We start from the raw sequence: 20535 nt of genomic DNA on the forward strand, positions 1-20535 counted from the left end.
AAACAGTTACTCTCCCCGAGGAAGGCAGCAGTAAATGTTGCACCTTGGCTTTAAGACTCTCTGGAGGTGATCCAAGGAATTAGGCCGCTAACGGTCACATCTGTATCTGCTAAATTGGTTGGAATGATCACTTAAAGTAAGAATAATAAAACATCTTTAAGGTCAGGATGTGGTATGGCCTAATCACTTCTTTGGAGGGAAAAGCCGTGGCTCTCCACGAGGCTTCTCTGAAGGAGCTGTTCCAAAGCCCTGAATGAGGGGCAGCTGACTGACTTTCATTTACAGTTTCTGAGGTCTTGTCCCGAGGAGAAGCCAGGAATCGGAGCAGGCTCAAGGAGAAGACAAACAGGAGGTGGTGGAGGGGTGGGATGGAGAGGGAAGCAAGAGGTGCTGGGTTTTCACCAGGGCAGACTGGGAACTCACTGGAAGGGTCCCTGCAGGAAGAAATAATGTAAGAAGGTTGGGAGATCTGTGTGGGTCCGTGGAGAAGAGCAGCTAAAATTCCCTAAGTGTGCGATTGAAGCGGGGGAAATGATGATTTAAAGGTGATTTCAATAACCTGCCCTGGTGTGAAGAATGAAACGAGAGATTTAAGATCTGCAAGGCCACCATGGAGAGAGACAGCAGTGCTGTGGTTTGGCCGTCTCTGCTTGTCCCACCACAGAGAAGTTAGGGGTGCTCAGAGATGAGGAAAGGTGGGAAAAGTGGGGGATTTCCCTGGAGAAGAGGGAGAAGCAGCACACTGGGGTTGTCTCTTTCCCTGGGCTCACACCTGACACTGATGACCCCAAAGAGCAGCACAGGCAAAGCCACACAGGAGGGACGAGATGTCCCACAGGGCACCAGTGCAGATCTTGCTCCGGAGAAAACCAGGGCAGGGGTGGAACGGTGAAGCTGTATCCTCGTGGTCTGAGTGGGGCTGCCACAGCGTGGGATTTGGGGGGTTGGGATTTATCTCCTAGGCCTGCTGTGCCTTGGCCTGAATTTGTTCCTTCCTTGGGTTATTGCCCATCCAGTCTCCCACCTGTCCTGTCACACGGGGATTGAGGGAACTTTCCTGTTTCTTTCCCTGCTCTTCATTTCCAAGTGCTCCAGGGAGGCTCCAGCAGCACCGTGGGGGATGAAAAGCCACAGGACTGCTTGTGGGTTTTCTTTTTTCCCCCTTTTTCGGGGGTCACATGGCTGGTTTGTCACACAGCAGCTGCACCCCTTTGTTCCTGAAAGGTTTCCCCACCCCATCCAACCCCACCAGCACCAAGACAGGAGCTGGGGGCTTTGTGTTCTCCCCTTCTGGATTTGAAATGTGAACTTCCAGCGTGGGAGAACTTGGTTTGGATTCCCCCTGGGTGTAAAGCTGTAGTAGTGCTCCTTTTTTTAGGAACCATCTGTCCCTCCCCTCCTTTGCTCTCCTGAAGGGATGTGGGTTTTGATTCTGTGATGGGCACGGCTGGCTGCTCTCTCTCTCTAACAACCCTCCTAAGATCTGGCTTCCCCTGGAAGATCCTGGTGCTCAGGGATGGTGGAGCAGATTTGAGGATGCCTTTCATGCCCACATTCCTCACCTTACCCTAAGCCCACCCCTCTGTACCCCCGAAACGCTCCCAGCTGGTGGCATCCACTGATGCCTCGGGAAAAAAGAAACAATCCTACGGCAAAGCAACAGGGGTCAGGAAGGGGTTTGGGAGGAAAACTCTTGATTCCCGAAATGGGAGTGGGGGAAACATCCCCCTTTTTTTTTTTTCCCCCTTTTTTTTAAGAGGAAAAGTAATTCCTAAAAAGCCCAAAGTGCAGCTCTGCCGTGAGGCCTTGCTGTGCATTCCCAGCCCTGCCTCCAAAGGATTCGCTCTGAGGGATGCTGGGAACACCAGCTCCAGAGCCCACAAGATTCTCACTCCATAGGTACCCCCCTGCTTTTAGCCCTCGTCCAGGACATTCCCTGGGCAGTTCTGCTGGTTTTTATTTGTTCTTTTAACACAAATGCAGACTGGTGTGAAGGGAGCGATGGGACAAGGACGGGAAGCTCCGAGGTGGTGGGATGGGGCTGACTCTTCCTGATAAACAGCTTTGTTTTCCAGAAGGGACCCAGATCCAACTGTTTTCTAAACAAAAGAAAACATTTTATGTTTCGTGGAGATCAGGTAAGAGTAACCTCAAAGAGCCAGGTCTTTATTTCCCCACCTGTGGCCAAAAGCCAGAGCTGGAGGTGTCTGAAATCTGATTTTATGGGGTTTTTGCCATGGATTTCCCCAGCCTGGAACGTGAAAATTCAGGGACTGCCGAGTCAGCTGCTTTCAGTGAGCTTAGTGATCCTCAGTGGATTTCTCTTCCATCAATTTGGCCGATCCCCTGAATCCCTGGAAAGCTCTGAACCCCCACAGCATCCCACACGGAATGGTTTGGGTTGGAAGGGACCTGGAAGCTCCTCCTGTTCCCACCTCCTGTCACGGGCACCCAACGCCTCCCACTGGAACTTGGTGTTACCCTGGCTGGGAAAAACCCCGCCGAAATTCGGGCACGTCCCACACCGAGCCCGGCCTTTGAGCTCATCCCTGTTCCCTTTTCCCTTCTGTTTCTGGGCTGGATCTCAGGCAGGTGACGCTCGCAGGAATTGTGATTTTTCCCTGGAGAAGCCTCGCAATTCCGGCCTGAGCAACGCCCAGAACGTGACTTGGGAGAACCATTCCGGCTGGGAAAGACCTTTCAGGTCCTCAAACCCAACCATAAAGGGAGAGCGGAGCCTGCGGGAGTGACCGGGAGGGAAAGGTGGCTATTCCTGGTGAAACCACTGGAAGCTCAGTGGGAAAACCACCATCCCAGGCAGGCTGGGAATCCCACCAGGCACTCCTTGATCTCTCCTAATGCCCAGTAAAGCCCTTAATTGCCCAATAAATGCGCTCGCGGTCACCGTTTGACGCCCAGCGCCAGCAATTAGCACTTATTTATTTGCGTTCTGCCCTCTCCGCTCCCCGACTCCCAGACCTGTTTGTTTGGAAGCCGGGGAGACTTCCAAAGGGAGGATGAGGAGCGCTGAAGTGGTGGGAGAGGAGAGGTGATGCTGTGCCGAGGGCCAGGAGGGATGCGGAGCTTTCCCGGCGCTCAGGGATTGACCCGGGGCTTCCAGGGAAGACACAAAAATCCCTGGAGTTTGCTGCAGCCTTTCAGGAATTGCTGACACCGAGGGCTGCTCGTCGCTCGGTGGAAGAGACTCTCCTGATGGCTTCTTGCGGTAAAACAAATCGGCGTTTTGGTGCAGGAGCAAACGATCCGCGCCATTTGGGAGGATTAGCGGGAATCAAAGGCCAGGAATTTCGGTCTAATGAAGCAAAGGCTGGGCTCTGAAGCAGCCTCAAGCTGCCAGAGCCAGAGAAGGATGGGATGGAGAGAAAAGCATCCAGCCCGATGCCCGCTGGCAGCAGGAGGGAGCAGGGGGGTTCCCAAATGCCCCAACACCTCATCCTGCAACGCTGCCAACACCGGATGGCCCCTGGCATGGAAATCCCACCTCTGCTTTGGGCCAGACCGAGGACGTTGGATGACCCTTGCGGGCGAAATGAAATCCCTGTGCTGGGATGAAGATGTTCCTCGGCATCCCGGTGAGGGTCCGCAGGCGCTGCCTGCGAAGAGCTGGGAGCCACCGGGAGGGGTCAGAGCTGCAAATTGCCACGGGAGAAGGGCTGAGCAGCCTGTAGCAGCCAAAAAAAGGAGCTGCGCCCTCCCAGGCCTGCTTTCACCCTTCCGAGCTCGCTGTCTTTGGAGGAGTCTCTGAATCCTGCAGGTTTTGGGGAGCTGGTGGACTGGATAGGGATTGTGCTGCCGGGTGAGTGACACAGAGCGGGACAACCCCCCCGACAGGAGCGGGGGCTGTGGGGCATCCCCCCGGCTGGACGAACCTCTCGGACCGCTGCTGAGGAAAGGGGGTGCGGCACCACCTTCCTCCCCACCCCCAGCTCGCTCCCCTCCTCCTCCTCCTCCTTCCCAGCAGAGGTGCAGCATTCCCAGCTCCTGCTCTGCAGATCCAACTGGTAATGGCCGGGCTGATTGACTGCAGATTTCCCCGTAACTGAGCTTAATTAGCAAGCTAATCAGGTCTGGAGATGGTTCCAATTTATTTATTGGCTGATGGCTGCCACTAATCGGCCCGGCCAGTTAATGCTGGCAGCGCCGAGCTTTGTGCCAGGTGAACAAATAATTCGGGATTTCATCCTCTCCAGCGCTCTCCGGAGCCGGCATCCAGAGCTGGGATGCTGCATCCCCTCCCTGCGAGCTGAGGGAAGGTCTGAGCGCCGTGGCCGGCTCAGAGCAGCTCTGGCTCACCAGGGGGACGGTGTTTGCGGGCAGCCAGAGGAAAGGAGCGAGTTCTTTGCACTCGGGCAGCGGAGCAGAGCTCAAACACCCAAAATAGTCCTTGGAGCAGGGACGAGGCATCCAAAGGCAGTGTCGTGCGTGGGTCACCTCTTCTGAAGGTGACCCAGAGCGAGGCTCTTACAACTTGTGCTTCTTAGTTCCCTCCAGCAGCGCGGAAGGGATTTGAAAGAGAAATTTATTTTGCTTTTTAAAAAAAGAAAAAAGAAAAAAATTAAGGTGAATTTTCCTGGATTTTTCTTTTCCCCTGGAGTTACTGGAAAGGTGGCATTAGTGTTCCCTGGATGCTGGGGCATCTCTGAGCTGATGCAGGATGTTGTTTGAGTGGAGGCAAAGGAGAAGGGGCAGCACAGGTGATGTGCCAGAGAGGGTCTCTCTCCCAAGTGTTTGGGGAGCCAGGGAAGCAGGAATTAAAGCATGGGGGAAAATTCCCATCCTTGGCTCCTGGCCCTCCAGATGTCCCACCAACCTCTGGCTGTTGGGACAGAGATGTGGGATGACAACAAGGAAAGGAGGGAAGGGAATGGGATTTCCACACCTTCGTTCCCTGCTGTGGAGAGGAAGCAAAGGGAAGGGAGGCAGGATGAAAAGGGAGGAAAACAGCTGGAGCAGGCAAAAACCCACTCTTGGCTAAAGCATCAATTCCCTGAAGCAATCCAGTCTCCAGCTGAAGACCTGGAGAAGAAGGAGACACCCCCACACCTCGTTAGTTGGTTCTGATCTGTAATGGATCCATATTTTAAGCAAAAAAAAAAAAAAAAAAGTAAGGAAAAAAGGCCTTGCTTCTCCTTAGAGCCTGCCTGGCTCGAGCTGCCGGATCGATGCCCGAGCTGCCACCCTCCTGTTGATTCAAGGGCCCTTCAGTGGCGGTGTTTTCTCCTGTGAAGGCACTTCTGGGCAATAATTGAGTGGTTTCCCAGTCACCCCTCTCTCTGACAAGCCAGGAGGTGGGCGGGGGTTGGAGCACCGGGCGCTGTGACCTCTCTGGACCTGGCACCCTGGTGACAAGGGGTGACAACGCCAGCGTGGCACTTCCCCACCCTTCTCTATCCACTGGGATGCCAAGTTGTTAACGCCCCTGGTTCCCTGGAAGTGTCCAAGGCCAGGCTGGACGGGGCCTGGAGCAACCTGGGCTAGTGGAAGGTGGTACCTGCCCATGGCACAGGAGGTGGAATGAGATGAGCTCCGAGGTCCCTCCCAGCCCAACCCCTCCTGTGATTCCATGATCCTGCAGGGCCTGCTGGTGATGGAGCTGATCCACAGCAGGCAGGGAGGTGGGGGATTGTGAGCTGGATGGATCCAGAAAGCCCTGGAAGCAGGGGATGCTCCTGGCACCAGGGGAGCAGAGGATTCATGGCTGCGGCTCTGAAATCTCTTCTGGAGAGGGTTATTAGAGGGAGTAATTGGGATCACCTTACTTTACAAATGTTACTTTGCAGAACGAGGCAGGAAGACAGATCGATCTCAACTATTATTCATTAAGGAAAGTCCTTTATAAATCCCAAATTAACAATTTCTCTCGGAGAGAGCCTTCCCATTACCCTCCTTTCGCGGGGACTTATTGCTGCTCTGGAAACGGGGAAATAGGAAAATAATTGGGGAGGGGGAAGAAATAGCAGCCATGGGCTTCGGAGCCCAGCATCTGGTTAAGAAAAAAAACACAGATGTGTGTCTTAAAAATGACCACGAGCCTGATTCAGGGGGACAATGTTTCTGACAGATCCTGTGAGCCCACGGCCATGACGAGGCTCAGGAAAGCCCAAATGGCTTCTGAGCGATGGGGAGATTATTTGTGAATGTTCGGGGCTCGGTGGCACAGCTGCAGGTTAGCAGAAGGTCTCTGCTGTCATCCATCCCCTCCGTGCAGAGCGGAAATGGGGACAGGAAGCTGCCGGCGCTGGTTGGGCTGGGGAGCTCTGCCCTGGTCCTTGCCATTGGCGCTGGGCAGAGATTAAATTATTTGGGGTGTGTTGCTGCAATCTGAGGGGATGGCTTGGAGTTTGAGGTGGGGAGAGAGAATTTCAACCCAAATCCTTTTGGTGTTTTGGGTGAAAAGCACTAAGACCAAAAATAATAATTTTTTTTTTTTTTCAAGCAGCATGGAGGGAAACCAAGCTCCTTAAAAACTCCGAGGTGCCTTCCAAGTCTGGTGCAGGGCATGGAATTCAAGCAGGAGCGTGACCTGGTGGTTTTCATCTAGGAATTGCGGGGGAATTGTGTATCTGATAAGGTGTATTACCCCCAGCTGCCACAATTGGGGTGATGGGGCACGCCCCGAGGATGCCTCAGGGATGTGTGCAGGAGGATTTGGGGTCAAGAGATGTTGCTGGTGCCCAAAGAAGCCGACTGGACTGCTTTGAGTCAAAGCTGCCAGCAAAAAAATAAAAAGAGCAATTCCTTCATTTGTATAACCATGCCCATGGCTTCTTTTGGCTGTTCTGGGAATGCCAGCAAGGGAGGCAGATACTTCTCAAAGGGGTTTTGGGGCCAAACCCACGTTTTCCCACAATCTCTCCGAGTCTGGATGCTTTCGCAGCAAAAACAGACATCTTGAAGAGGATCACAACAGGGAGGAAAACAGCAAAGATTTCTGTTTATACCCAGGAACTTGCAGTTTTTATCACTTCGGACAGTATCAAGACATGCTAACTTAAAAAAAAAAAAATGAAATCACTGCTAATGGCCCTTTTGGGGAGGCCATTTTGGCACCTTTTGGAGAAGATTGGGAGCTCCAGGCACTTGGCACCACAGAGTCAGCTCCTCGCTGCTGGTAACACTCTCCCGGAAAATTATAAACGGGAGTCCCCGGTTTGTCTTTTGCTCCGTTAATTAATAGGATCTGAGCATTAAAAGCGCTCCTCCGGAGTCGGCGATGGGCCCTTTGCCACTCATTCCGGCCCCTCGCCGCTAATTCAGTCATCCTGGCAGGTCAGCGTAAACACCCCATATTTTACTGCCATTTTCAGACCATTCCCCTGCCTCGTAATTATTTTCCCGGGGGAGGACGGATGCGGATTAATTCCAGGCCCCCGTTCCCCCGCAGATGCTGGCGCGGAGCCTCCGCGTCCCCGGCAGCATCGCCGCCGCTCCCAGCGCCCGCTGAGCAGGAAAACCTGGAGCTGCGGCCGCGCTCCTCTCGCTCCGCTCCTGTCGCAGAGAAAAGGGGCGAGGGACTCGCTGCTGGCCGTGCCGGGGGCGCTCCGGGCGCAGAGCGGCCTCGGGGAGATGCTCAGGGCGCTGTCCCGGCTCCGGGCGCACCCCGCAGGCTCGGGGCTCTCCCTGTGGCACGGAGGGGTGCAGGGTGTTGATTCCCAGGGTTTTCCCTCACGTTGGGTTGGCTGTAAAAGGCGGCCCGAGGCGCCCCGCGGCCGGCAGGGCTGCCCACAGCGGAGGGTTTTGCTCGTAGCTAAAATCTGTGCGAATTCTACAGAATTCTGTGGGCATTCCATTTTGCTTTTTTGCTAAACTACCCCCTTTCCGTCTGATTTTTATGGGTTCGACTCCATCTCCTGCCAGAGCTGGCAGTCACGCCGCCTTTTAATTTGGAGATGCTGGGAGATGAAGCAGAGGTTTAAAATCCACGTGGCTGCATTAAAAAAAAAAAAAAAAAAAAGGCAACAAACCAACAAACCAAAAGTAGCCTCCATCCCTCCATCCTTCCTTCCTTCCTCCATCGGGCCTGCTCGGAAAGGCGGCCTTTGGCTTCTCCCTCTTCCCAGGCTGAGCCCCGGGGAAAGTTGGGCGAGTAAGTTTGCGGAGCCGGAGGGAGGGCGGCACAGATCGATTGGCGAGTTTAATAGGATCAGGTCAGTGTAATCCTGTTTCAGCCATTGTCATTCAGGCAGCCAAGGAGACCTCAAACTATAGGGGAAGGGGCTTTTAAAACCTCAGCGGTCCTGCCACAAAGCCAGAGGCTGGGGCCGGGACAAAAGCGGCAGAGAGGATGAAGTGGCTTGAAATAAATAGATTAAGGCTCTCTATGGTCCAGGCGTAGCGGGAGGGAGAAAAGAGCAAGCAAGGGGCGGGCGAGCATCCCGCGGCGGCGGGAGGGGACGGAAGGGACCCGGCACCCTCGGGGGACACGGGGTGGCCGGGCACAGCGTCCCCTCCCGGTGCCGGGGGGGTGTTCCTGCCCCCTCCGCACCGCCCGCGTTTCCGAAGGGTTGGGATAGGCAATCAATTTTTACGATGCAATTTATAATTCATACAGGTTGTCTTGGTACATATGGTGTTGCTTTTGTGTGTCAGGGTGCCGGGTGCTTTATGACGGTGACGGCGGGGATTTGCATCGGCGGCCGCTTCCCGGCCCCATCGCTCTCCCCAGCGCCGACGGAGATGGATACGGCCCCGTGGAAGCGCGACACAATCCTGTGGGACAGCGAGTCCTGAGGGGTGCGGGCCTCTTCCAAAGGGCAACTTCCACCCGTGGGGGAACGGGGAGGATGCTCAGTCCTTTGGCAGGGTATCCCCAAGGGAGTGCAGACCCCCTCGCCCCTCTCTCCAGGTATTGGGGTCAGCCCCGCTTCGGGGGATGCTCGCCGGGGATGACCCCACCTGCGGGGGGGGTCCAGCACCCCCGGCCGGGCACAAAAGTGTCCTTGTCGCCGGGGCAGCCGCGTCCCCGGGGGCAGCAGGAGCAGGTAAAGAGGCACAAAGCCCCAGCCCGGCCGGTCCCAGCTGAAATAATTAAACCAATTAAGTCAATACAAACAGAACCAGGGCGGGAGGCAGCGCTGCCCTCTCCGAGGGAGCGCCGCGCTCCCAGGGCCGCCCCCCCGGGCCGAGCTGCGCTGAGTTTGCCGGGTCTCTGCGGCAGCCCTGGCATGCGGTGAGTTTGCCGGGTCACTGCGGCGAGAGGGTGACGGAGGGGGGAGGATTTAAAAGCGGTGATGTCTTATTTAGGAGCGAGGCAGCGCCATCCCGGCCCCGCCGCTCAGGGGTCGCCTCCTCCGGCCGCCGCATCCCGGTGCTGCCGAGCCGGCAGCGCCTTCAAAATATGAATTTGTAGATAAATCTAAAGCGGGGGTTTTGCTGAGGCTGGCTGGAGGTGAGGAGCAGAGGAGCGGGCGGCTCTGCTTCCCCTCCGACTTTGGGTGTGCGGAGCTGCCGCGCTCCCCGAGCACCGCAATTATTTGATCTGCAGATGTAAGAGGAATTTATTGTAACAACAAATATAGTGATGTCAAAACCCAACCTTGGATTAAAGCCGGCAGCCAAAGGGGAAGTGTATTAATTTCAAACAGCATCAGAGGCCAGTGCCTATTAGGACGAGCTATTCTTCAGACCCCCCCATCAGAATTAATCATTGGGAGTTAATTTGAAGCTCAGACAAGTTGCTGTTAATTTAGTGCAGGGAGGACGGGATGGAATAAAAAGCTGAGGTGCTGGCCGGGCCTCCTGGGTCTCATTAATCAGCGAGCTGAGACGGCCTGGCTTGATTACAATTTGCAAAAAAATTCATTAGAGCCTGGGCGATTGACAATTTTTCTCTCTGCCTGTGATCTGACTCATTAGGCAGCCAAATGAAAGCCATGATGATGGTGATGATGACAGCTATCAACCCCCTCGCTTGTTTATCTCCTTCTCCTCCGGCCCCCGGCCCGGGGCTTCCCCCTCCAGCCCCGCTCCCCACTCCTGGGATAAAGGGGGGGCAACGGGGGACCCCAACCCGCCGAGTAAATAACTTCCCACTGCCTGGGGCTTGGAGAGGGAGGGATGCCCCGGGGGGGACGGGGCTGAGGAGCAGCTGCTCCTCCCTAAAATACAGCACTCACCCCCCCCCCGGGAGGGGGCACGGCCAGCGGGGGGCTGCACCCCGTTTTGGGGGGGGGGCACAGCCGCGCTGCCGCTCGACCGAGCCGGCTGCAGGGCGCTGTGCTGGCCGGGCAGCATCCTCCGCGCACCAGAAGCCACCCGAAATAAATTCAAGCAGTTCCAGAGATCATTTTTTGGGTTTTTTTTCAGAAGCGCTCCGAAGAGGAGCAGCGAGCGCCGGGGCAGCCGAGGCCAGGGGGTGGCACGGCTGCGTTTGTCCCACGCGTGTCCCGCGGCTCCCGGCCTCTCCCCGCGCACGAACGAAACCAAAAATTATTATTATTATTATTATTGTTATTAGGACGATGACGAATAATCCGCTTTTTTAAAGGAGCGGGCAGTGGCGGCGGCTGCGGAAAAAGCTGGAATTGCGCGTGTTTTCCCGCTGATCCCCGCGTGTCCGCGGCTGCCCGTGGGGCCGGCGGCGATGCTGACCGGGGGCGTGCATTTTTGGGGAGCGGCTGATGGGGACGGGGAACCCCCCCACCCCCGATGCACCCCCGGAGCCGCCGCCAACCCCCTCCGACCCCAGCAAAATAATACTAACAATATTAATTACTATCATTATAATAAATAAATGACGAAGCGCGAGGGCAGCAAGGGATGTGACCCGGCCAAGCCTGGGAGCCTGGCCCGGGACCGAATGATCCCCCCGGTTTAATTTTAGTAACTCCCCCACCCCCCCGCACCGCACTCCGTTTTCCTCGGGAAAATTGCATTTTAAATTCCAAATCGCCGCCGCCGTCGCCAATGTCACGGTGGCACCGGCACGGATGGAGCTGGGATGCGGATAATGGGGAGAGGGGAAAAAAAAAAAAAGGGATGAAAAGGATGCGGGAAGGGAAGGGGGGGGGACGCGGGACCCTTCAGCCCCGACCCCTCCCACCCCTCCGATCCGGTCCCGGCGCAACGAAAACGGGCGCGGGGCTGGGGGGGAGCGACCGGACCCCCAAACACGGGGCTGGGGGGTGGGAGAGGCGGCCCCCTCCCCCCCCCCCCGCGAAACACGGGGCTGGGAGGCAGCGGCTGGACCCCCTAAATGGGGAGCCGGGGACCCGCCGGCTGCTGGGGGAGGATGCGGGGGTGCTCCTGCCCCCCACCCCCGCGGCCATCCCCGTTTAGTCACACAAACAGCTTTTCCCCAGCTTTCTCATCCTTCAAAAAAAAAAAAAAGGGAAAAAAAGAAGAAAGTTTTCCACCCGGCTCCCCCTCCCAACCCGCTCCCCGGCAATAAATGTGGCTTCGCAAAAAGAAAAAAGAAAAAAAAAAAAGAAAAAAAAAAAATTACAGGCGAGAGCAGCATCGCTCTGCTCCGGCAGCGCAGGAGGGGAGAAGAAAATCAGCTCCACGCCAAATCCTGGACAGAACAGCCGGGGGCTGCAGGGCTTTTTTTTTAGTCTTTTTTTTTGTAAGTCTTTTTTGTTTCTTTGTCGGTTTTTATTCACAAGACTTAGTTTGCTTTTAAATTTCATAACTTATAAGGAAATAAGCTACATTGAAATAAATTAAACACAATAGTGAGGATCGTGCTGCTTTTTTTTTTTTTCTTTTTTTGCCTTTCCCCCCTCCCTCCCTCTCTTTCTCTCCTTTAAACATGGCTTGGTAAGAATAGGCAAACCAAATCGACAGAAAGCCAGGCAAAAAAAAAAAAAAAAAAAGATTTAAAAACTCATCCCCCAGTGCCTGCCACTCAGCCATCGGCAATAAAACCAAACAATAAAAAAGGCATGAAATGAAACTCTGAGTTTTCTTTCAGGTTTTTTTGTTTGTTTGTTCGCTTGTCTTTTTGTTTTTGTTTGTTTTTTTTTTTACCTTTCGCCCCCGAATAAGAAAGAAAACCCCAAAGATGGCTAAAGGCGCCGCGGGTTTCGCTGGGGATGCTCCGGTGAGGGGGATCCAGCGCCGGCACCGCTCCGCATCCGCCGTGCCCATCGCAGCCAAGGCAGCACAAGGGTGTCCAAAGCGGGGCAGCCGCGTAATAAATATCTCTGTGTGTGTGTGTGTGTGTTTGTGTGTCTCTTCCAGCGTGTGATATTCCCTGCTCCGAACCCAAACAGTTCCCAAGCCTCTTCCCCTCGCAGGCTCTCGGTGAGTGGAAAGTTTTGCTTTAAAGTTCGATTTGCCACGCGCTCGCGCAGGGTTTGGTTTGGGGGTTTTTTTGTGTTTTTTTAGGGTTTTTTTCTGGTGGGTTTTTTGTTGTTGTTGTTGGTTTGGTGGTGTGGTTTTTTTGGGTTGGTTTTTTTTTTTTTTTCTTCTCTCGGCTTTGTTTTTATTCAGGCGGGTTGCTTTGAAACCCCGGGTTGGAAACTTTTCCCTTAAAAACCTGTGGATCTGAGGGTAGGAGGGATCAGGGTCGGGCTTGCTCCAGCTGCTGGTGCTGACTCCTGATCGCAAACCTGCTGACGTGCACCGGGATGGGGACCACGATCTTAGGGTTTCGGGAAGGTTCCCCTGTCTTGGAGTTGGCGTTGCCCGCCTTGACCCGTTTCCATTTCGCCCGTCTGTTCTGGAACCAGATTTTCACCTGCACCTCGCTGAGTTTGAGGGCGTGGGCGATCTGGGACCTCTCTGTCAGGGACAGGTACTTTTTGCAGTGAAACTCCTTCTCCAGCTCCAGCAGCTGCTCGCTGGTGAAGGCTGTTCGCCTCCGCCGGTTTTTGCCCGTGGATGTGGTGTTGGTGGAATTGGGGGGGTTTTGGGGGTTTTCCTCGAGCGCGTTGCCAGAGTCCTCTTCCTTGTGAGCCGCCTGGCCGGGGATGTTGTCGTCCGAACTATAATCTAGATCGCTGTCCATGGAGAAACTTTCCTCCTTGCCTTTTGCGTCCTCTTCTGCTTTGGCGTCCTCCTTGCCCTGGCCCCGGAGAGCCCCGGCTGGGAACGAAGCAGAGGCCTCTCGTTAGCACCCCGCACCCTCCGTGCCGCGGCGCCCCCCGCCCTGCAGCTCCATCACCCCAAAATTGATGGCTTGGGGATTCTTTCCCCCCACCCCGTTTTTTGCCGGCGCACCTTTCGGTCGGATTGATTTTATCGATAGTTTTCCGAGCGGCGGCGGGAGCTCAACCCTCCCTTCTCCTCGGCCCGGCGGCCCCCCGGGGCCGGCCCCGTCTCCTCCCGGGGGTTCCCCCCCGTCCCCCCGAGCATCCCTCGCAACCGGGGCAATGCGCGGAGCGGGCAGCGGCCCCCGGTCCCCCCCCGGCGGCCCCAGCGCTCACTCACCGAGGGAAGCCTGGACGGCGTCGGCGGCGGGGAAAGGCAGGAGGGCTCCGTCCTTGCCCAGGAAGGCTTTGCCATCGTCGCCGCCGCCGTCCGGGGGTATCCCCTCGGCTTTCTCGAAGTTCCCCGGGGGCGCGAACTTCCTGGCGGCCTCCTGGTGCTGCGGAGAGGCGGGGAAGGTGCCGGGCAGCGTGGCCATGAGCGTGGAGGTGAGAGCCATGCCCTGGGCCAGGCTGGAGCAGAAGCCGGAGGGCAGGCTGGGCAGCTGGTGGTGGTGCGGGTGCGCGGGGGGCAGCGCGGGCTGCAGCGCGCCCTGCGGCAGCGCCGGCGGCGGCGGCGGCGGCGGCGGCAGCACCACGGGCCGGTACGGCATGAACATGGGGTACCCGGTGTACACGAAGGGCCCGGGGGCGGGCGGCGGGGGGCTGCCGATCAGCGAGTCGATGCTGAAGGCCGTGCTGCTTCCCAGCGGGCGCTGCATCATCATCAGCGAGGGCTGGAAAGCCGCGCTCATGCCGGAGCGGCGGCGGGAGCGAGCGAGCGACCACCTTCCTCCTCCTCCTCCTCCTCCTCCTCCTCCTCCTCCTGATGCTGCTCGGCGGCGGCGGCGGCGGCGTCCTCGCTGCCCTCAGCGCGGCGCAGCGCCCACGCGCGGGGCAGAGCCGGGGCGGAGCGGGGCCGCGGCCCGACAGCTCGGCGGCCGCCCGCACATCGGGGCCGCCCCGCCCGCGCCCTGCGCCCCCGCGGAGCCGCCGCCGCCGCTCTGCCCGCCCGCGCTCCCCCGCGCCCATTCACATTTTGGCCGCCTGGGAACCCGGCCCGCCCCACGTGGCCGCCGCCGCGGCCGCCCATTGGCTGAGAGGGAGAGGGGGCGGGGCTTGGCGCCGAGGCCCCGCCCCGCGCCCCCGCCCCGCTCACGGCGCCCCGGACGGGGCGGCCCACGCGTGATGGGCCCGCGGGCACCTCCGCGGTCCCCAGGGCGGTGACATCGCCCCAGACACACCGATGCGCTGCCTCCACGCCACTCAAACACCCCTGCTTGTATTTTTTCCCCAACCTTTTTTTTTTTTAATTTTTTAAAATTCTCTCTCTCTCCCCTCTTCCCCCCCCTTTTTTTTTCTTTTTTTTTCTTTTTTTTTTTCTTTTTCCTTTTTTTTTTTTTTTTTTTTCTGAAAAGCCCCCAAATAGGCTCCATGTGGTTCTGGGTAAAGTCAGCCCCTGGCTTGGCTTTGAAATTGCTTCTGCAATTATGTAAAAGAGCCATTCAGCAACACGGCGGAATTAAAAGCGATGGAGGGCTGCTCCCTTTTCTCCGGCGAGCTTCTCATGTTGGCCGGCTCAAAGCCTTTTCCAACACGATGTCTTTGGCGAGGACAAAAGCTGGAACAAAAAAAAAAAAAAAAAAAGGGGGGGAAAAGAGAAAAAAAAAAAGCCCCCAAACTTGTAAATTGAACGTCAAGGGAACTTTACACAATTTCAAAGGCCATAAATAATGATAAAGGGACCAGGCGAAGAGGCAAACCCAGGCAATTAATGGAGGTTCCCAAGCAAAGATCAAGTGGTTTGGAAAATAAAATTAAATGCAAAAAAAAAAAAAAAAAAAGAGGGAGGGGGGGGAAAAAAAGAAAAAGGAGGGGAGTTGGCTGGGGGTGGGATCCCTCCTGCCTTTGGGAAGTTGAAGTCTTCCCGGGACAATGGTGCTGGCTGTGCCCCTGGGCTTGGCTTTGGGGGGGTTCTGCCGACAAACCCTGGCTCAAAGTGGCTTTTGGCTAGGGGGAGGGTCCCCCAAAACCTAAGGATCAGCAGGAGATCCCGCTCCTGCCTGGCCTGTCGGCTTGGGAAGCTCTTAATGACCCGCCGCTAATTGATGCCCGTGTTTTCCAGGAGAGGATGGCAGATGTCGTGCCGGGGGCCTGCACATCCCGGCAGGAAGGTGCCACCCCGGTGGCAGCTGGGCTGCTAGGTGCCAAGGGTGGGGACAACCATGCTCTGTCCCCCAAACCCTACCCCTCTCAGCCAGGCGCCCTCCAGACCCCCTAAAACACATCCCAAAGCTGCACATCCCAAAGGAGCTCCCTCTCAAAGCTTTTGCCGCCCCAAAATGAGCCCTGTGGGATTTGGGTCCCAGCCCTCAGCGTGTGGCATCTGCAGTGCCCCCTCCCCTCCCCCCCCCCCCCCAAGAAAAATACCCTTTCTCTGCTAACTCCCGCCCCCAAATCTTGTTGTCTTCCCGAAGCACAGGGCTGGGAGCTGCCCCCCGCCCCGTGCCCGGATATCTGGGTCAGTTTATCCCTCAGCCACCATCTGAAAACGTTCTTTTCTCGGCAGAAACAATTAGGGGGGAGGTTTATTACTTTTGGGCCTCGGCTCAGTTTTTGCTGCCCAGTCCCGCATCTGGCTTCCCATCCCTGGCTGGATGCAGCTTTTGGGGTGCCGAGCCCTGCTGGTCGCCCACAGCACGGATTTTGGGATTTCCCTCTTCCCCGGTGCTGCCTTTCTGCCGGAGGAACAGCTTTTCCCGGAGGTGTGGGACAGGGTGGGCACGGCCATGGGAGCAGCTGCCGCTGGGGATGGGGAGGGGGGGGTTGTGTGATGTGTGTGCACAAACACTTTTGGGGCCCATCTCCGACTTCAAGGGACTGGGAAAAGTTTACTTATCCAGCTCATTTCCATATGTCCTGGCTCCGTCTTGCGGAGGCCACCATATGTGCAGCAGTGCGGCGCTCGGGATTTTTCCCAGCGCCGGAGAGGGTGGGATTTTCCCCGTGGATGCTTCGTGGCCGCTGTTCCTCTCCCATTTTTTCCCCGTTCCCGTGTTTCACCCGGCGATTGCAGCCCTCTCCTGCCTCCCTCTCCTTCCACGCATCGCGGACGGAGCCGAGCTAAACCCCAAAACGCTCCAGCGTCCTTCCCAAAGCAAGTGGAGCGGGCTGGGAATCCTCGCGGAGCAGGGCAAAGCTTTCGTTTAAACAGCAAAGTGAGCGAAGAGGGGGGAAAAATTCCCTCTCTTTTTCAGGAAAACCCCGCTGGATTGCGGGAAGGGCAGAGATAATTAGGCACGGTAATCCGGCGGGGCATGGAAATGTGTACCAACACCCAGCTCCTGCAGCTGTTTTTATTGTCAGCCCCCTTCAAAATTTGCCCACAAACAAGTGCCTTTGCAGGACGGGAGTATTATTTCGGGCAAGAATGGGCTTTTTGTTCGGCACATAATTAGCTGATTTTTTTCTCCCGGAGACAAAAAAAAAAAAAAAGAAAAAAAAATCAGGCAATCCCCTGATTGTGGCAGCAGCAAGCGGAGCGTGATTGTGCCTGGGAAGTGGAGCAGGCGTGAGGGGAGCCCCACGGAGGGACCCCCACATGCGCTGGGACACCGCAAGAGCCGTTCCCAGGGGGGCTAAACCGAAAGATGTCGTGGAAATCCATGCTCCAAAGGGTCAGGCTTGGTTAGGGGAGCACCTTTCCCCCCCTGGCTGGGCCGTGGTGCGGGTACAGACCTGGTCCCACGTGGCGCCGGCTTGAAATGTGGCACCAAGACGCTGCTCCCGTGTCACCCGGAGTGGGGATTGGTGAGGAGCAGGTGGCTTTCTGCCAGGTTTTGTCTCCAAAAACCTTGCGAGGGGAGGAGCAGCAGGGATGTGGAGGCATCTTTAAAGCGGGCAGGTTTTGTGGGGTGGGTGTGACTCCCTCCAGGGTACGGAGTGTGGGCTCAACAATCCCCCAAATCCAGGCAGGGAGCGGACGCAGCTTTTTGGAGCGAGAAAGTGAAAGAAGGGAGCCGGGAAGGAAGGCTGGGATGTGCTCGAGCCCTTCCAGGTGGGAATCCACAGGGCAGAGCATCCCTCCAGCCGGGCCTGGGAGCTGCCGGCTGCTCCCAGCCCTTTGGGCACCTCCAGGCTGGATTTCCATGGGACACACGGGATTGGTGCCCATCCTCCCAGTGGGCACCACAGAGAGGGGACAGCTCTGTTTTCCAGCAGCTCATAAATCCCGTGCCTTTATCCAAAGCAAAAGTCGGGCTCGCAGAGGCTCTCTCGAGCTAATTCTTGCATTCGCCGGGGACATTTTAATTGCGTGGGAAACGTCACCCTACTGTGCTTTTAAAGTCTTTTTTTTTTCCTCTAGGAAAGGCAGGTGAGCAAGAGAAGAGGCCCTGAGCAGAACTACCCCCCAAAAATCAGTGACTTCTTAACGATGCAGGCATCAAGTGCGAGCCAAAATCAGGGATGCAGCCGCGGCTCCCACTCCTCCAACCCGCGGGGAAGGGGGAGGCAGTTCCGTGCGTGGCTCTGGGTTTATTGCAGCGTTTTGGGAGCTGAGAGGGCAGGATTTGCCCGCTGGCTGTGCACGGAGGGATGCGCCCCCCGCGCCACGCGTGCCCGCGGGGAACTCCCTCCCTCCTCCCCCCTCCCTTCACAGGGGGGAAAAAAGAGCAAAGCAAACCAAAAAAACATCCCCCAAACCCCTCATTCGCCGCCTAATCCCATTAACTCCTTCGCGTGTTCCCGTCTGAACCCCTTCCAGCCCCCCCCGCGGCTCAGGCTGCCCTCCCGAGGGGATCCCCCCAACTTCCACTCCTTATTATAACTCCCAACTTCTTATTTTTTTTCTGGTTTTTTCCCCCCCTCGCCGTCCCCTCTCCTTTCTTCCCCCTTTCCCCTCCTTTCCCCCCCCTCCTTCTCCCCCTTTTCTAACAAACTTGAAGGCGCTTGGGATTTTCGGGTAAAGGAAAAAAAGAGGCTAAAATGGTAAAAATAACACCGTGCAGGTTAAAAAACCAAACAAACAAAAACAAACAAACAAAAAAAAAAAAAAAAGAGAAAGAAATTTGGCTTCCAGAATCCCGGCTCTTATCCCGAAATTCGTTCGGAGAAGGGGAAATGGGCTATTTTAGAAATGATTTTAAATGGGCACATATTTAAACCACCGGAGTCCGAGTATTTTAAGAGCCTTACAGGAGACCTTAATCAAACACGTCGCTACGGAGAGTTTAGTGGGGGGCAAACCCCACACACTCTCTCATCCCCGGCTTTTCGTGGAACCGAGTGGAGAAATCCGCCGGTTAAAAAAAAAAAAAATTAAAAAAAAAAAAATCCCGACTAAAAGTCTAAAATATTCCCAGGTCAGAGGGGCACCGTCTCATTAAAACCAGCGCGGTCCTGAAACTGCACTGCAGACATTAAAGTGCAGTATTTTTCAATTAGAGCTGACGAATTCAATCAAAATTCCATAGATTAGGATGAAATGAGGCATGGGTCATTTACAGGGGAATTTAATTGCAGAGCCATTAGACAAATAGTATATTTGCCATTCTCACATTATCCATCATTTCAGACATCAATAGAAGGAGCAGCATCTTTACTAATACAGCAGCACTTCCCAATCTCTGCCTGTAAACACTCCCTTTCCCCATAGCTCCTGATTATATCTGATTTCATTTAAAGCCATGGGGGATTATAAATGTTCCTGCAATCAGGTTCATTAGGACTTCAAAAAAAAAAAAAAAAAAAAAAAAAAATCTCATTTCTGATTCGTATCGCTTTGCGGATCACCCAGCGCAGCCCGCGCTTTAAAATAAAAAAAATAAAAAAGGGGGGAAAAGATTAAATAAATAAATAAATAATAAAAATCAAACGCTCTTTCATTACCGGGGCCACTTCGGGGTTTGATTATCACCCTGACGAGCCCCTGTTCAGATTGTGAGAGGCAAACCCGGCTTCCCACTGGGATCGCCACCCCCCCCATCCCCATCCCTGGGGGTGGGGCTCGATCCTTCTCCAGAGGGTCCCCGGCTAAGGAAAAAACACCAGACGGGACGGCAAAACCTTTTTATTTTTGCTGTGGGAGGGGTGCGCATCACTCCTTAATTGTCCCCAGCTCCTTGCAATCAGAGAGGTGTGTGCAGCAGGGCGGGGAATTCCCATTATTTGGAAATTGTTTTGCAGCTGGACCATCGGTGGTTTAATACCGCAGGGTGGGAAAACGAGCAGGAGCAGCCTAACCACACACACACACAGAGAAAAAAAAAAAAAATCCTCGAGGAGAGAGAAGGTCTCTGACATTTTTTTCCTTAATAGCAGCTTAATATTAAACGTCTTTCATAAAACACGCACATCCAGATCTACTTAAAAAAAAAAAAAGAAAAAGAGGGCGAAAAAAGAGAAAAAACACAGAGAGCCTTCATTTCCCCCAAATGTATGACGGGCGCAGCGCTGTGTTAGCTGCCTCAGTAATTTAATTGGAATGAAACGTGAAAAATGTGTCATTTTTTGAAGAATTTATGCATCGCTTCCTGGAAATCTCATTGTCTTAACTAGCAGCCTACTGTGTTCTGTTTAGCAGGCATAATCGCATTTTTATGTGTCTCCGTATTAGAAGTTAATGTGACCTCCCGTCTTTAGCTGCTGGAAAATAATAATAATAACAACAACAACAAAAAAATAATAAAAACGAGCCTTTCCCCAGAACATCTGCATCAAAACAAGGCGCCGCCAGGAAGGGGAAAAAAATCTATATTTGGGGTGTATATATAGATATACATTTAAATATATATAGCCAAACACATCTTTAACCGCCCGCCAAACTTATCAACCCCAGCCCGGAGCATCATCCCACTCGAAGCATCATCATCATCATCATCATCATCATCATCCCGCCCGGAGCATCATCATCATCATCATCAGCACCATCACCACCATCCCGCCCGGAGCATCATCCCGCCGCCGCGCTCCCCCCGCCGCCGGCAGAACGGCGCAAACCGAGGGGGGAACAACTCCCCCACCCCACCCCCGCCGAAACGGCTCGGAGTCGGATTTTTCGGGAACGTTTTTGCCTTGAAATCCCGTTTTTCGGGTGTTTTTGGGGCTCCCCAGTGGGGTCCCGGCTGCCCCCGACGGCCGAGCGCAGCGCGCCCCCTGCCGGCCGCGGGGCGCCGCGCACCCCCCCATCCCCACCGCCACCCCACGCGTGTCCCCCTCCCACGGACACCCCTTGTCCCCTCTGTCACCCCCCAGACCCACTTATTCTGCCCCCTCTGATGTGCATTCCCCGCCTCCACCCCCGGGGATTTGGGATTTTGGGATGAGGATGCGGTCAGCCGGTGCGACTCGCTCTCTGTGGATCCACAGGTGAAACGCGACATTCTCG

The 20535-nt window shown here is 55.4% G+C and overlaps 2 protein-coding genes across 2 annotated transcripts in view; both read right to left on the reverse strand.

Moving 5' to 3' along the window:
• LOC116446882 overlaps nucleotides 1–20535 on the reverse strand; it is a 781927-nt gene that overhangs the window by 447297 nt on the left and 314095 nt on the right. The window lies entirely within an intron of this gene.
• On the reverse strand, nucleotides 11724–13950 carry GBX2 (gastrulation brain homeobox 2). The gene is made up of 2 exons (XM_032115332.1): nucleotides 13393–13950; nucleotides 11724–13047 (listed from the first exon to the last, which is right to left on the reverse strand). The coding sequence occupies exons 1-2, from the start codon at nucleotides 13901–13903 to the stop codon at nucleotides 12524–12526; spliced, it is 1035 nt and encodes a 344-aa protein (XP_031971223.1). The 5' UTR covers nucleotides 13904–13950; the 3' UTR covers nucleotides 11724–12523.

Source organism: Corvus moneduloides, chromosome 7, assembly GCF_009650955.1.
Source record: "Corvus moneduloides isolate bCorMon1 chromosome 7, bCorMon1.pri, whole genome shotgun sequence".
In the NCBI taxonomy this organism is placed as follows: domain Eukaryota; kingdom Metazoa; phylum Chordata; class Aves; order Passeriformes; family Corvidae; genus Corvus; species Corvus moneduloides.

What these genes read in the sequence shown, in the direction of transcription:
- GBX2 (XM_032115332.1), bottom strand. Translation starts at nt 13,903, where the DNA reads ATGAGCGCGGCTTTCCAGCCCTCGCTGATGATGATGCAGCGCCCGCTG. An exon ending in CGCCGTCCAGGCTTCCCTCG is followed by an intron (nt 13,048 to 13,392) that starts GTGAGTGAGCGC and finishes CTTCGTTCCCAG; the next exon opens with CCGGGGCTCTCCGGGGCCAG.